General features: G+C 39.0%; 2 protein-coding genes across 3 annotated transcripts; both read right to left on the minus strand.

Moving 5' to 3' along the window:
- Positions 1-304: 304 nt before the first annotated feature.
- Positions 305-8,028, minus strand: LOC127790528 (uncharacterized). Of its 2 annotated transcripts, XM_052320078.1 has the most exons (10): positions 7,622-8,028; positions 6,597-6,763; positions 6,439-6,503; positions 5,334-5,374; positions 5,051-5,139; positions 4,840-4,953; positions 3,015-3,092; positions 2,452-2,517; positions 1,712-1,789; positions 305-887 (listed from the first exon to the last, which is right to left on the minus strand). In XM_052320078.1, exons 1-10 carry the CDS (start codon positions 7,764-7,766, stop codon positions 780-782), a joined length of 951 nt encoding a protein of 316 aa, XP_052176038.1. In that variant the 5' UTR covers positions 7,767-8,028; the 3' UTR covers positions 305-779. The 2 variants fall into 2 exon arrangements, 1 of the variants encoding a protein (XP_052176038.1); XR_008020792.1 differs by lacking the exon at positions 305-887 and having other exon boundaries at positions 2,348-2,517.
- A 7,162-nt stretch (positions 8,029-15,190) lies between these two features.
- Positions 15,191-16,695, minus strand: LOC127790442 (transcription factor TCP15-like). Its single transcript, XM_052319963.1, has 2 exons — positions 15,909-16,695; positions 15,191-15,825 (listed from the first exon to the last, which is right to left on the minus strand). Exons 1-2 carry the CDS (start codon positions 16,381-16,383, stop codon positions 15,446-15,448), a joined length of 855 nt encoding a protein of 284 aa, XP_052175923.1. The 5' UTR covers positions 16,384-16,695; the 3' UTR covers positions 15,191-15,445.
- Positions 16,696-17,178: the final 483 nt, after the last annotated feature.

The raw sequence follows: 17,178 nt of genomic DNA on the forward strand, positions 1-17,178 counted from the left end.
AAAAATATGATGTATGGGAGTCCAAATTTTTCTTAGTTTCTTTTTTCATATTTTCTTTCTTTATAATATAAAATAAATTATAAAATATGATTGATGATTTTTAAAAGAATTTATTTGTTTAAGACATTAAAAATTTAAATGTAATGTTAAAATTAATATAAAAATATATATTTTTTAATATGATAACTCATTTATTTATAAAAGAATATAAAAATTTTTAAAATCTATTAAAATTAAAATTTTTATAGATAATATCTATTCATTTTACAAACCCCTAGAAAGATTTCGGATGTCCAAAACAATCTGTCACAAACATTGTTGGCAACTTGTGATTCCATTAACACAGTCCAGATGACTGCACATGAAATGCAGCAAAATATGGTGTCAACTTCCATGATTATAGGATACATACTGAGGACGAAGAGGATGTAAACTCGTCACAATCTGTGTTTCTAACGTGAATAACCTCTGAACTATCGAAATGCCAACATCAAATTACAAACAAACAACAGTATTATCGACTTAGACGTTTTCGTGGAGTTTTACAGCAATTTCATCCCATAAGCTGGACCATGGTTGGTAGGTAATTGGCTCTGATATCACTCGTTAGGTATCGAACTGATCACACCCGATGCAAACAAGAACCACCACAGAATTAGGATTTCAACCAAGCTGAACACAGAGCACAGCATTTTCAGTGCCAGCAGCGCGTCAAAAGACCGTCTTGATGAAGAAACTTTGTCCTGAAAATGCTATATTGTGCAGATGTTGGAGAGTCCTCAAGCTTTTGAGCAGCTGAGTTGGAACTTACGAGCCTTCATTCTTCCGTCCAAGGCGAGGGCCAGAACATCGAATTCCTCTACATACCACAGCTCCGAAACCACTGCCTATCAGAGTCACAACAGCAAAAAGAATCGGTAAGCAATAAAATGGTCTGGAATGGAAGAGAAGGCAGTTCTGCAACTAAGGGTAGACTGCCTGCCAATAAAGAACATGTCTGGAGTAATTTGAAGAGAACTCTAGCAGCTGAGATATGCATCTATTGATCCTATCGTGCTTCTATGAATATTTGATCATTGCAATTTCAATGCGATAATGAGTTACAGTTCTGAATGTCAGTACCCCCTACTGCCTGGGAGCCAATAAAAATGGCAACACAGATCAGTCTTCGAAATATTAAACCCTCAAGATGGATCAAGAGGATGATTACTATTAGTTAGCAAGAAAAAATCCATGCTGGAATTTGCATCTAAAAACGTCCCAAAAACCCTCAAGGGTTGGCTTCGTGCTAAAAGCCATAGTGCATTCCTTTGTAACTGGGGTTTAAAGCTCCTTGGAAGTAAGCCCACACGCAGATTCCCAGTGCACAACCAAATGATAGTGGCTACAGGTTCTCAATAGTGAAGGAAAAAAAAAAAAAAAAACGTATTTAACACATTAGAATGAATACCTCAAGAAGCTAGGCAGGGCAAATATAGATCTCACCCAGTATAAGCCTAGTCAAACAAGAATGCCCAATTTCCAAATGAATACCTCAATAAGCTAGGCATGAGGGTGTGCCCAGGAGGGTTTTTTTTTTTTTTTTTTTCCTTTATTTATTTATTTTTTTTTGGGGGGGGGGGGGTGTTGAGTCCAAAGTTCAGCTGGATATACAGCTTCTAACACTACTACTCATGGAAATAAAAACATATGAACTGCTGAAGAAAACAACCTGAACCCCTCGGATTTGGTCGCTTAGTCGTTTGATTAAATCGTGGAAAATTTGTAGTCCTGAAGTTTCATCCTTCCCCTAGAAAGACAGCACGAGTCAAAAGTCATGTAGATATAAATTTAGGATACAGAGATTTCAAATCATGAAGCCTAGACACATCCACAAAGCCACTAAAAATGTTAATAATACTCCCTCCATCACACACCCCCCCCCCCCCCCCCCCCACAAAAAAAAAAAAAATATATATATATATAGGCTAAGAAATTCTTCTTAAGAAAACTTACAGTTCTCCAAGGCATATTGCAGTTATTTAGATCTTTTCCAGTTGTTTTATTTTATGTTTCATCCCTACCAAATCAACTTGCAGCCGGTAATTTATCAAAACTTTGTTAACCTTGACTCTTGAGTTTCACTAAAATTACTTGCTACATATACATGCATAATAAAAAGACATTTAGCAGGTTACAGTGTCCTCATCCCCGCCCAGGAAGTGCAGTATCTGTAAGAGTAGTGCCAATCGGTAATAATCATTTCATTTCATAAGAGGCTTAGGGAGCTAGCTTTGAATCCGTACATGGCCGATAGACCATAAAAAAGCATATTCATCTTCTTAGTTAAGCCCGAAGCTGTACAGACCTAGGAATTGTTTTGCTTCATTCTTTTCCGCCACCCGGGGGGTGGGGGGAGCATGAGGACAATTTGGAGGAAGCAAAAAATTAAGTTTACTTCTGAATTGTTACCATAGGTGAACCATTAGGCTGACCAAGAAGCCTTGCAAATGATGTATGAAGGATAGCAGCATCATACTGCAGCAAAAAATGACTTAAGAGTGTTAGTAAGGATAGAATCTTAAACAATCACTAAAAAATTAGCAAATGCAATACCCATCATTTTAACAACACAAAAGTATTGACGAACCAGGATTGATGGAAAATAGCATATTGATAGAATTAGATGAGAGCCCAAGGACAATTAGGAGGCAAGGCCTACCAATTAAGTAATAATGTTATTTCACCACTTTTCCTCTGAACTGATACAACACAGATGCGTGGGTGTACCAGCAGTTTGATGGCCTCAAAAATAAGCTTCCCAGAAATTGAGGAAATAAGTGATCTCAGAGAAATAACTATGAAACAAAATCTCTTCAGGTAAATTTTCAGGTCCATCATTAGTGTCATATCATTTGCAAGGGCCACATATTATTGAGCTGCCAATAGTATGTTCTTTTTGGCTTGACAACAGGTGGACTCTAAATAATCAGGCTGGTATTAAACATGTGCTAAGAGGTTCAAGTGATTCTTACAAGTTGTTTCTCCGGGGCATGAGGAAGAGCAGTTCTCAGTTTAGCACGAATGGTCATAGGATCTGTCCCAGAAATAACCTACAAATGAATGCAAGATAATCAGATAAAGGGGTAACAATTTGTCCCTCTTTTCAGCAGTATAGGAATGTAGTGATTTACATTGTTAAAATTTTTAAACAAATCTTTGTTTATTCCAGGAAGTACAGGGACTGATATCTATTCCTAACTGGCACAATGAGGCCATAAAACGTTCTCCTTTTAAAATATAGAGTAGTGTCTGTAGACAGCCTCACATATGGAGTAAAGGGCATTGAAATCCTGTCATTGCAAGGTTTGGGAAGGTCAAACCAATGTACCCTTGTCATTGTTCTGTGCAATCCCTTTTAAAAACTAGCATTTTTGCTTAGAAGAAAAACACATGTTCCAAAAAATAATGTCAAGTTAGTCTGGTTAGAGGTACTTGTTTGTTCTTGATCACAAGTGATAGTATTACAAGCATTTAGAAAGTTGCCGTTGCATGAAAGTTTTAAAACAGTTAGTTTGGTTAGAGGTACTTGTTTGATCTTGATCATGACTGATAGTATTACAAGCATTTAGAAAGTTGCTGCATGAAAGTTTTGTTTTAAAATTTGTAGGTTTTAGGATTTCCATTTAATAGTATATTCTATCTTAAATCAAAATTACCTAATCTGTAGCCTGTAGGCTTTTGAATCTTCTACAGTGTCATGTACCTAGGTTTAACCTAGGTCTTGGATTGGAAATTGGAAGAATCCTAGGGTTATGTAACAAAAAGTGAGGGGGAAAATCAGAAGAAATGAGGGAGATATCAGAAGAATAGGGAAAGATATTCAGAGCAGAACAGCAAAGAGGGAGAGATTAGAGAGAAATCAGAGGGATTGGGGGAGAGATCAGAGGGAAATTGAGAGAGAATTGATGGGAGGAAAATGACTGGATTCAATTATCATTCAAAACGTGACATTCTCCAAGTGATACAGCCTATTTATAGGCAGTTCCAACCTACCTAACTGAAAGGTACAAACACGAACAGCAACCTAGAGTACAATACAGTAAATGCATTTAAACTAACTAGCATTATATTTACTAATCTATACTTGGGGACCTTGGGGTCGTAACATACAATTGCCATATCAAATAGCACATTTTCTATAGAGTTTCCTTATGTATTTAGGGTTTCTAGAGAGCTCCCTTACACAGATATTCTTATTGCCTTATAAATTAGTCTTGGCTGTTTTCTGAATTTAGAATGGAGTAAAAAGGTCTTTCTTTTTGGACTTGAAAAGAAAAAGAGCTTTTTTTAACAAAGAAAGACCTTTTTCTGAAAAAATGTCTTTCTTGGTTAAAGAAAGAGTGTGAAAATCTACTTTTGACTTGAAGCAGCTCTCATGGAGTAGGATTCTTGTTATCTATGTTTCTCCCTTTTGCAAAGCAAACTTAGGTTCTTATGCTCCAAAATAGCTGCTGCTAAATGACATAGGCATCGCTCGAATCCTCTTCCCATAACAGTTCTCTGGGACCAAAAAATTTAACACTAGGTAGGTTATTCAGAAAGCAACTGGAAGTTGAAAACAAAAATCAGAATACTGAGAACAGAGAAGTTTCTCCTGTTTGATACGACTGTCTTCAATCACAAAGAACAAAGGTGGAAACCTTAAAAAAATGAATTATTCAAACAGTCATAGATCTGGACAAATCTTATGTTCATTATCCAAATGTATTTCCTCAACATACATAAACGTAAACACAACACACACACATGCACATACATAATATGTGTACAGAACCAGCTTAAGTTAATGGAAATAACCTGCCAGCACCCCAGAAGCACACCTGTTGATGTCAAAACCACTCTATCTAAGACAATTTTTAAAGGGCACAGACTGTCTGCAACTGCTTTGACAGCATTTGCTTCAGCTTCAATCTTATAGAATCATTGAAAAGGATGTATTTTAGCACAACTAGAATAATATAACGATGATAAAACTACAAAGGACACACTGATTGTCTAACAACATTACCTCCTCTTCTGTAGCAGGGGTAGGTGCAATATGATGCGAAGCATGGAACAAGCTAAAATGGTACAGAGATGAGTTTTGAAACCAGATCTCTGAATAAAAAAATTTAAAAGCATAAGAATGTATGAGAGAGGAAGTATACTGGAGTCAAAATTTGCTGTGCTGTGTAATATAATTGAATGTTCTTTCAGTAAAAGTTAGAAAGCTAGTTAGCTCTGAGACTAATAGACTTCAAACATTAGACTCTAGAATTGCGGTTAACTAAACAAGACTAAGAATATCTTACTTTTGTCAAAGTGGGGTATAAATATATTCCTTACAGCCTCCCTGCAGCACAAGCATGCTGAGATAACTTGAGTAAAAGATAATGGGTTCAGAAAGACCCAAATTTTGCAGAATATGTACCATGATTTTCATGCAACTATATATTGATAATTCCCCATTTACATGTATATGAAATAATAAGAAGACGTATATAAATAGAAGCAATGAAAATTTACGGAATTTGCTGCCACTCACTATATTCTTGATTAATAGATGATAGTTTTCTAATGAGATTACTGTTTATACTTTGTCTTGAAAATTTTGGACTAAGTCATATGGATCCAAATCATGAAGTAAGTCAATTGTCATTATTCCTGAGCTTAGACAACTCTATAGACAACAGAACCTTAAGTATTTGAAACTTTGAAATGATATCAATTGAGGTCCAGGTTAAATAATTATTTATATATGGGAAAAACAACCTCCAGACTCAGAAGGGAAGTCAGCCCAATCAAATATCATCAAGGAATAGAATGAGATGTACTAGATTTTTGAACCTCCATCCTGGCATTCTACCATTATTCAAGGAGGATATTCCTTACTCTTGTTCTCATCTATTCAAATGGTGGCCGAAAAGGAACCGGAACTGATCTGGTACAACTCTAGTAATGCTCAGCTTCTGGACAAGTAAACATTAAATGCCTAGCATGTATTTATTTTACTTCAGATTTGTCTCAATCATCATGAATTAGTGTTTGCTATCCATATTCTAAAGGATTATTAGTATCCATTGACCAAATTAAAAAAGATCCTAAAATTATGGTTAATTTGAAATACACAAGCATTATGTTTGTCCAGACCTTGTTAATATGGTTAATTTGAAAAACATCTATTGTACTCTATCAAAGGGGAGACTATTCTAAATTCTAACCCTAGGTCCTTCAGACTTCTCAGATGGAAACCATTTTGAACATCCAAAATGGAATAGTAGACATGAAAGTGGGGCAGGGGAGTATTTCTTTTTTCCCGACATTTTAGTCTGTTCTATCAATTTATTATATATTCACAAATAGAAGAAAAATAGTTTCTGCTTAATGACAGCAGCCAAACTAAAGATAAATTCTTACGAGATAGGAACTGAGTATTGTGGATGGAGATATAAAACATTAGCCCGCACGGGAGGGGTGGCATCCTGACATAAAAAGGAAACTAAGCATCATTGACATGACAAAAAGGACAGGAAAAACCATAGAATTGAATCTGATTTAGATTGCTCACAATTTACCTTGAGAATAGGCATTACAGATCCATCCTTTAGAGTGAAAAGATCTGAAAGTGACAATGATTGAGAAGTTTCTCCCTGCTTAAGAAAAGTTGCACCATGCTCATCCAAATCCCTGGCCATCTTATCATACAGTCTAGACCTTCGTTCAGCATTTGAAATTGAAGTGTCTGTTCCACCACTCAAGCAGTCCATGCATTTATGAAATACAGAATAGGTGTTTAGATTTGTATGGCTTCCCAAAATTAAAACATTAATCTAGATTGCATTAGCTCATAGAATATAATCGATCGGAATCAAAAGTCATAGTAAAGTTGAATCTTGAATTCCAAAAATCAAATTCAACAAGCTCAAACGTTTAAGAGGACAAGCTTTTTGATGTGCTCATCTAGTATTACATGCTTGCATATTCATTTAAGAAGGAAAAATTCTTGTAATGCCAGAAGCGAGACCTCTTAAAATGACACAATTCTGAGACATCCTAAACAAAATTGATAGGAAAAAGGAAAAGGAAAAAAAAGAAACACCAACACTAGTTGGAGTGCCCATGAAAAAACTCTGACTTGCATTGGTTCCCAAATTGTAAATAGGATGATCAAGAGCAAATTTTTTTTTTTTTTATCCATCCAACTTAGTAAGTGAAGATCAGCAAAAGTCCACTTTATTTAATGAATTCTGTAACGAACAATCCTGATCGGTTCAATTAACAGTGGATACGTTTTAATAACACCACTAAGGAAAGTATGCTGAAATTGGAAAGGACACAATCCGTTAAAATGGCCCCGTAGCTAAGCGCGACTTACTTTGATATTATCCCATTTGAACATGCTGAGACAAGAACCATGAACTATAAATGCGAACATATATATATATACACACACATTTAGTAAACTACCATAATCAGAATCGCAATATCATTAATTGCTAAAAACAAAATCCTGGATATGGGTCATTAATCCATAGTTCAATATTCTCATCCTTAGCATCCATCAAATAATAAATGTAATCAGGAAAGATTGAGAGAAAACCGGAAAAAGAAGAAGACGAGGATGGGTTGGGAGATGAAGAATTTCGAAGAGCCATATGGAAGACAGTGTAGAAGAGAAGCACGGAGAAAACCCAGATCGGGGCTGCTGTTCTTGAACTTTTCCAGCAGTTCCTACCCCTTGCCATCAATTCATGAATCCACCCAGATCTGGCAACTTAATTAGATCCTTCCTTCTGCACTTGAAACAATCTCTTCATCTTCTTCTTCTTCTTCTTTAAAAATGAAAAGCAGTGGCTTCAAGATTCACGCCGTCAAGTTCTTGGGTTCACAATTTTTGGGTGTTTATTTCCTGTCCCCCAATTTCAGTTACAAAGAAACCTACTTGGCGAAGAAAAATGTGTTCTTCAGATGAGACATGAGAGAGACCCAGATGGCGGGACGCGTGGAAATGCGTGCAAAATCCAACGTTTAATAGTCGCGTCAACTGTCCTTTAAAGAATAACAAAAAAAATCAAAAGCTAAACAAATAAACATTGGTAATTCACATCAAAATCACAAAATTTTGTTATTTTTTATAATTTGATCACTAAATTTTAATTAATTATAAACTGATTATAAAATTTTTAAATATTTTATAATGTAATCACATTTAAAACTTTTTGACATACTCTTACCGACACATTAACGCCACATCATCAACACCACATCATCGACGCATCAGCAACTCCGACAAAAATATGCCAAAAAATCTTAAATGTAATCACATTACAAAATATTTAAAAATTTTACGATTACTTTACAATCAATTGAAGTTTAATGATCAAATTATAAAAAGTACCAAAAATTTGTAACTTTTGGTGTGAACTACTCAATAAACATCCAAATATAATATTTTTAATATATATATTTTTTTATTTTATTAAATTTATGTATTAATGCCATACAACAACCACATATCCAAAAGGGTGATCTTCAAGAGGCGCCAGCTTTGACACCCATAATGCATTGCTTTGGGGAGCATTAATATTGGGAGCATTAATTTTAAAATTTTTAAAAATGTTAACTTAAGAATTTATATTTTCATAGTTGATACAACTTTTTTATAAAAATAATTCTAAAAAATAGGATTTCTTGAAATAATTTTTAAACAATTTTTCCACAAAAGTACTTTCATGGAGGATTGAGAATTCAAGTTTGTCATGGACTTAGAAATATTTTTAATAAAGAAAAAGATTAAAACATCCCTTACCCTTTTATAACCTCGTATAAAGTTATAAACATATTATATATATATTTATATTAAATATATATATATTATAATATATTTATATTATTTATTATAAAATATTATATATTTTAAAGTAGATATTCATACAAACATATATATTATTATACACACACGCATATATATATATAATGTATAAAAAATGACATTTTTTTTACTTCCTAAAGATATTATGGGTCCGAATATTTTATATAATAAAAGGAATTTATTATTTTTAAATAAAAAATCAAATAAAGGTAATTTTGAAAAAAGAACATAAATTTCTAAGAATGTTATATTTAAACCAAACATAGAAATATAAGATTCTTATAAAAGAATACTCAACATTCCCGAGAATGTTTAAATCTAACCTAAATATAGAATTGCATAAATACTGGGAATCAAAGATTTCAAATAGCATTTCCAGAAATTATGAATCTCAAGAATTTAAAAATTTATTCCGTACCAAACGCACTAGTGAAATGTTATTCTGATATCTAACGATATTTTTTATTAATTTATTATGTTATGTGTCTAATTAATATAAATGTATAATATATTACATTGTAAGAGTGTTATGACAAGTGTAAATCCTGATTATCTAAATACTAAATATATTCATTAAAATCCCAATAGATATTAAAATTTCAATACATAAATTTAATTATATATATATATATGATACAGATTTTTGCATTAGATAAAATGATATGTATCCTAATCCTTTGGGCTGCTGCATACATTTGGGAGCTTAATATACTGCAAGGTCAAAGTCATAGGCTCTATTCAATTTCCAAGTGAAATTGTGCATCTAGTTGTGTAGGCTAATTCTTTGAGTTTTGGTTTGTGACTTATTTGTCCGTTCATCTTAAATTTAAGAGAAGGTAGGCGGTAAATTTTAGAGCGAGGGGAACAAAGTCAAGCCAAATGTTGATTATGATTTGTGAACCCCTCAAGTTTCCCACACTAAACAAAAAAAATGATACATATCCTATATAGATTAAACAATTGGAAAATTTTATTTGTAGCCACCATTTTTACTTTTCGCAATCACTAAAAACTCACATTTTCCCTTTCACCCTTTGCATCACATTAATAATTCTTTGCAGTCAAAAGTTTTCTAAAAATACCTTTTTCTATCATCACCATTGCACACAGTCGTCTATACAGAGTTATCCCTGAACACATTCTCAAACTCCAACAACTCGAATCGTCGACCAATGTTTGCTGATCAACTATATGGGTATGGGCTGCCTCTGCAAAATCAGAGGTGGCATCGCGACCGCCACCATCACAATAGATACACACATATTGTTATATGTATTTTCTGCTGGCATGAAGCGGGCTGGACTCGACCTTGCAGGCCGGCCCAATCACCCAAGGCCCAACGGGTCCAAGCTCGAGGTTGTTAGCTCCAGGTCGCACGACACCTAACTTCGAGCTCGAATCGTGAACCATGAGAGCTCTCAACGACACTCTCAGTTCGCAGACAGCAGGATCATTTAGTTCGAGCTCACAGTGACGCTATCAGCTCGCAGACCGACTAATCAACTCGCATGAGCGAGGAGATCGCAGAATAATGATGGGCTAGGCATCATTCTAGCTGGGCCATCTGGGCCCCAATCTGGCCTTTCTCTCGGCCCATCTCTTGGCATATGACGGTCCCATCCTGGCCCCATACCATCATGCATCAATATTATTGCAGCCTCTACCGGGTATTCATGCGCCCGTCTCAGATCCCATTCACATTAATGAGGGACCAGTCAATGCCATGCTGCCACCTGGGAAACCTCATTGGTGCCGGTATACAGTCTCATCACCTGCAAAAGCACAAGACATGTGGAAAGGATATCTCATCCTCCTATATTTAGCTCGCTCTCTTCAGAGCCAAGGTACGATCTCACTCCCTGACTTGCTAATACACAGCGTACTCCCTTACTTACTTGGGCGTCAGAGTGCTTGCAGGTGCCGGCTGCCGGAGCGCTAACCGAACCATTCAAATCTCCTTGGTGCGTCTTCTCTTTCCCCTTTTCGCATTCATTTCTTAGAACGGGCAAAACGAATCACGGTCGACCAAATCCAGACGTCAACATTTTGGCGCTAGAAAGAGGGCTTGTTCTGATCGATAGCGATGCCAAGAGGAAGAAACACCAAAAATTCTGAAGTGGTGACCAATCAGCCTGGAAACCATGTTAATTAACTGCTAGAAGTTCCACTAGTCGGGGGCACAGTCGCAGCTGCTGTAACTACTTCTGTACCCCCACATTTTGGAGTTGCATCTGCCATCCCCGTGTAGGTTCCTTGCCAATCTAAGACCCTTACCCTTGGAACGGAGGCGATATAGGCTTGGCAGGAGCGTCAAAAAGTGCTAGAAGGTATAGTCATGCAGCTCGCTGATACAGTTAGGACGTTGGCCCAAGCGCAAGTTCGCATAGCCCAAATGCAGGCGGAGGCCATGCCACCCTAGCAACATGGGAATTCACCTTGTGGAGAAAGCTCAATCAGGGTTAACCCAGGCCGTGCCACATACCGCAACTCGCGAGACCTTGAGAATAGGAGGCGGCGTATGTCGTGAGATCGGTATTCGCCAGAGCAAGCCAAGGGTTGGGAGAAGCAATCTCGTACTGGGCAGTCTATGGATCAGGACCCCACCGTGGAAGAACTACTGCAGAGGGTCCAACAACTGGAGGCAAGATACGGGATTCATGATTTGAGGGAAGATCGCGAAGAAAGGACCCTACTCTCAAGGGAAATCGAATTGGAGCCTCTCCCTCGCAGATTCAAGACCCCTAATATCCCTTAATACAACGGAGATGGCGATTCATATGACCATTTAGATGCTTTCAATGTCCTGATGGACCTCTAGACTTCAAGTTCACTGGTGAAATGCCGTGTCTTCCTCGCGACCTTGGGAGATATACCTCGGACCTGACTAAGGAGTCTTCGTCCTCGCAACATCTGTAGTTGGGAGGAGTGTCAGAGAAAGTTTATAGGTCAATACAGGTCGCTTATGAGGCAGCTCGCCCCGACCTGTCACCTCGCTACCGTGTTCCAGCAGCCCAATGAATCCCTGAAGGATTACATTGAAAGGTTCAGGCATGAAGTCAATAATGTTGATAACCCATCAGATGAAAGTACTTTGACTGTGATATCTGCGGGGCTCCGGAAGGATGAGAAGCTTTATGAGAGCATTTACAAATCCTCCTTAAAGGACCTGGGCGAGTTCTACGAACAAGCTGTGAAGAATGTCAGATGGGAAAAGACCTTTTGCTCCAAGAAGCTGGATGGCCTAAAAGAATGAGATTGGAAGCACCAGCCACAACAAGAAGAGTGACAACAGTGACGATGATCAGGTCGCTAAGAACTCAATGAGCGAGCTAGGTTACGAATGACTTGCGCACCAAGGTCGCTATGACAACTACAGTATCCTGTCCAACACTCAAGATAAAATCTTCGCTACTAAGAAATGCGAGGAGGATTTTGGGAGGCCTAATCCCATAAGGACCCCCAACAGATTCAGAAATAATGACAAGTCATGTGCTTACCACGACGAAGTGGGTTACAACACCTTCGAGTGTCAAGCATTGAAGGACGCAATCGAGGACTTGATCCAAAGAGGCCACTTGCATGATTATGTAGTGCGACCAGAATACTAGAAGCCTCAGCAACTGGCTCAACCAGAGCCTCGTCGAGCTCCCGAGCAAGATTGAGCACCTACAATCGCATGAGGATGGATACCATCAACAGCGGGCTACAAAATTACAACATAAAGATTCAAGTTTGGTGCTATAACGTCGGTGATTCTGGGCTGCGCTTTGTTCTTCATAGAACTCAAAAGGCCAACGGCCCGACACTAGGCCAGAATTGCGAAAGCCCCCATATTATCAAACAAAGCCTAGGAAACAGAGCGTATCGATGGGGCTATTATCCCACGTACTTGGAATGCAAAGCATTTCCGTCCTTACTCCCAATGAGCGTAACTGATTCTTACTTATGCTCAAGTTTTCTTTTATAAATAATTCTAATTGGAATTTATTGATTATCATTCTGTAAGCTTATTGCTCTTTACTCATGTTTGATGTTCGATTGAATGTCCTTAACATTGGGGTTAGAGATACCACGGTTTGCGAGCTGGGGCCCATTCCTTTTAGCCTCCGTGCTATGATTTGCGGCTTATCTGAGCATTCATCTTGGTCCTCCCCTAGGTCGTGGTTTGCAAGCCGATGACCATTCATCTTGACTTAACGTCATGGTTTGGTACCTACTAGGAAACCACTTCCATTAATCATTCCGAACTAAGGGTTCACTAGCTGGGGTCCTTTCATCTTAACTCAAGTCATGGTCTGCGACCTACCTGGATGTTCCCTCTCAACTCGTTAAATTTGCAAAAAGCCATGGGATGTTAGTTGAGATCGCAGCACGATCTACCTGGACATATAGCTTGGCAACGCAGATTAAACTCTCGACAGAGCCATGGTATGTTAGCTGGGACCGCACCGCGATCTACCTGGACATATATCTTGGCGGGTTTTCTGATATGATCCAGATATTATCTCTCTATGACGTATCGACCAAGACTCAGATCAATCTGGTTATCATCACATAAATCAACTATTATTATCTTGTCGTTACAGTTGAAAGTCATGGTATGTTAGCTGAGATCGCAGCACAATCTGGCTGGACATATAACTTGGCAATGCAGATTAATTTCAACAGAATACAACTCTATCAAGTTTTCTATGAAGCCGTGGTATGTTAGCTAAGTTCGCGATGCGATCTTTCTTGACATATATCTTGGCGAGGTCTTCAGTATGACCCATATATTATTTCGTCATGGTATGCTCTCGCTCGCCACAAAATTATAGTCCACAATCCGCTGGACGTCGACATGAGATGGCATAATCTGAAATGATCGGGCAGAAGTCGAAAAGGCAGATCGACAGATCGCATAGCCCGTTTCAGTCAGCATACGTCAGCTCTCAGTCCGTAGATCGTACTAAGAGCTGGAGGGCTAATATTATATGTATTTTCTGCTCGCATGAAACGGGCTGGACTCGAGCTTGCAGGCCGGCCCAATCACCCAAGGCCCAACGGGCCCAAGCTCAAGGTTGTTAGTTCCAGGTCGCACGACACCTAACTTCGAGCTCAAATCGCGAACCATGTGAGCTCTCAACGATACTCTCAGTTCGCAGACAACAGGATCATTCAGTTTGAGCTCCCAGCGAAGCTATTAGCTCGCAGACCGACTAATCAGCTTACATGAGCGAGGAGACCGTAGAATAATAATAGGCTAGGCATCATTCTAGCTGAGCTGTCTGAGCCCCAATCTGGCCTCCCTCTCGACCCATGACAGTCCCATCCTGGCCCCATACCATCCTGCATCAATATTATTGCAGCCTCTACTGGGTATTCGTGAGTCCGTCTCAGATCCCATCCACATTAATGAGGGACCAGTCAACGCCATGCTGGCACCTAGGAAACCTCACCGGTGCCGATATACAATCCCATCACCTGCAAAAGCACAAGACATGTGGAAATGATATCTCCTCCTCCTATATTTAGCTGGCTCTCTTCAGAGCCAAGGTACGATCTCTCTCTCTGACTTGCTAATACACAGTGTACTCCCTTACTTACTTGGGCGTCGGAGTGCTTGCAGGTGCCGGCCGCCGGAGCGCTGATCGAACCATTCAAATCTCTCTGGTGCGTCTTCTCTTTCCCCTTTTCGCATTCATTTCTCAGAACAGACAAAACGAATCACGGTCGACCAAATGCGGACGTCGACACACACACATATATATATACGCACACATACATACATATATATACACAGAGACACCAGCCATACCTGCGGTACCCCATTCGTGGCCTCCCGAACCCCAATGTTCGAATCGCCTTAATGGCCTCCAAACCCAAGAGTTCGAGGCGACCCCCAACCCTAGGGTTCGGGACGCATTTTCAAGAAAAGGGGGTCATGGAGGCAATTGTAGCCAGCTAATGACCTCTGTGGATGGGTATGGCTGTCGTCAATTGTATATGTGTGTCTGTGTGTGTATATATATATGTATGTGTGTGTGTGTCTAATTGTGTATGTATATGTGTGTGTATATGTATATATGTGTATCTGTGTATATATTTGGATGCATCCCCTTTCTATCTCAAGGCTATATTTTCATTTATTTATTTATTTTTTGTCTTCACCCCATCGTATTTGGCGTTCTTGACTATATCATATCTTCGGGGTGAATGGGCAGCCGCATATGAAATGCGCTAATTTATTGAGAGAGAAAATGGCTACGAGATGAGAAAAATAAATTTTGAAATAAAAGTATTTAAGGTATATTAAAAAAGATGGGTACAAAGAGCAAAATGGGTGGCTGAAAATAGAATTTCTTCTTGCAAACCCTAAAAGAAAGATACCAATCTTATGTTATGTTGCAGAGAAAATTAAATTCTCAAAAAGCTCAATCTTTCTCAGTGTGCATGTTACAAATATTGAAACTACTAGGCGTTCTGGAGATCCATCATGATTATGACCGCCGACTACAGCATGGATCATGCCGGCCGGTCGTCGCCTATCTCACTAATTAATTAAGTGAGATTTCAAGCGCCGCCGCCACTCGCACGAAACGAGTTTAAGCCGGCGAGCATGTCCACGTACCCCTCGGTTACGCCAGGGCCGGCTCCGGCGGAGTCTAATTGGTGGGTCATTGGGGTCGGAAAGTGCATGAAATGTAGGCCGCTGATGCTGGAAGTAGGGGCTCTGTATAAACCAGTGGTGTCGCTCGACGGAGGGAATGCCCATATAGGATCGACACTGCCACTCAGCATTTGGCTATTGGAATTAGCGGCCATCCAGAAATTCGCCGGCGTAGAAGGGTGACTTGCAGTTGCAGCCACAGCTCCGGCGCTCGACTGCAAAAAATAGCCAGCCATTTGGTGCTGCGTCGACGACTCTTGCTCCGCCGCCAAAAGTTTTCTCCCTAAGATGAAAGAAGAAGTTTAGAGAGAATTAATGAAAGAAGAAGAAGAAGATTCCATGTATGTATGTGTGCGTGTATTGTACCTGCATTCTCCTCAGCTTCACCAAACTCCAGCGGAGCGCGGCGTTGTGAGTTGGGATCTAAGTGGATGGAACGAAGCTGGGAGGGGACGGAGATGGTGGAGCCGGAGCTGCGGAGCGAGATGTTGAGGGAAGTGACGTTGGCGGGGATGGTGCCGGTGCCGGTGGCAGCGAAGACGGCGGGTTCGGCCTGTTGGAGCAGCCACTGGATGGTTTCGCCGTCGGACTTGTGGCCCAACTCGCGGGTCAGCTGGAAGACCCTAGCGGCGCAAAGCGCCGGCATGCGGATGCGGCGGCCGCGGCCTTCCACCTTGGTGTGGCGGTCCTTGGTGGATGTTCTCTTCTGAGGGTGCTGGATGGCGAGGGGTTGTGATGGGTAGCCGGCGCTTGACCACCCTCCTCCTTCTTCTTCTACTTCCTTCCTCTGCAACAGCTGAAATGGGAAATTCTGCTTGCAAAGATCACCTCTTTCGTCCATGATCTCACATGAGATAACTTATAACACGCAAACAATCTCTATTTGAGAAACAAACTGTTCTGAGATGAGCTTAATTAGTTCAACCTCTGGTGCAGTTCACATCCAGGTGCTTCAATGGAGAGAGAGAGAGAGAGAGAGAGAGAATGTTCATATTAAAATTGAAGAGTAGCAATCCATTAAGATAATTTCCTAATCAGACGTTGAATATTGGAGGGAAGAAGGGTGCTGCTTTGGGTTGTGCTGCTTCTTCTTCTTTCTTTCTTTTTTTATTATTTATTATTAATTAATAATTTGAATGGGGTGGGGTAGACAGGACAGGGCCCTAAGCTTTGGCTCAGAGTGCATGTGCGGTGCCCTACTTTGTCATTCAATTCATAAAGACAATGTTGGCTTTGGTGGGACCTTATCTCACTCACTAAAGAAAAGCAAACAAGGATATGTTATATTATTATTATTTATATTTATATAACACATTAATATTAATATTATAATAACAATATCAAAATGCCCACCACCACCACTACTACTAATCTTCTACATACAAACTGTAAAGATGAGTTAATTTATAATAATAATAATAATAATAATATCATATGAATTTTTACTCTTTATTAAAGATAAAAGAGAATATAATATTAATGGAGATATATATATATATATTTATATAGCAAAATAGATAATGAGAGACACTTATGTATGGTATGGTATGGTATGGTATATGGGTGAGTATATAAATTAGCAAAATAGTTGTCTCATTATTGATTCGGTGATTATTTATATACAAAAAAGTTTGTA

This window comes from Diospyros lotus, chromosome 14 (genome assembly GCF_014633365.1).
Source record: "Diospyros lotus cultivar Yz01 chromosome 14, ASM1463336v1, whole genome shotgun sequence".
Taxonomy (NCBI): domain Eukaryota; kingdom Viridiplantae; phylum Streptophyta; class Magnoliopsida; order Ericales; family Ebenaceae; genus Diospyros; species Diospyros lotus.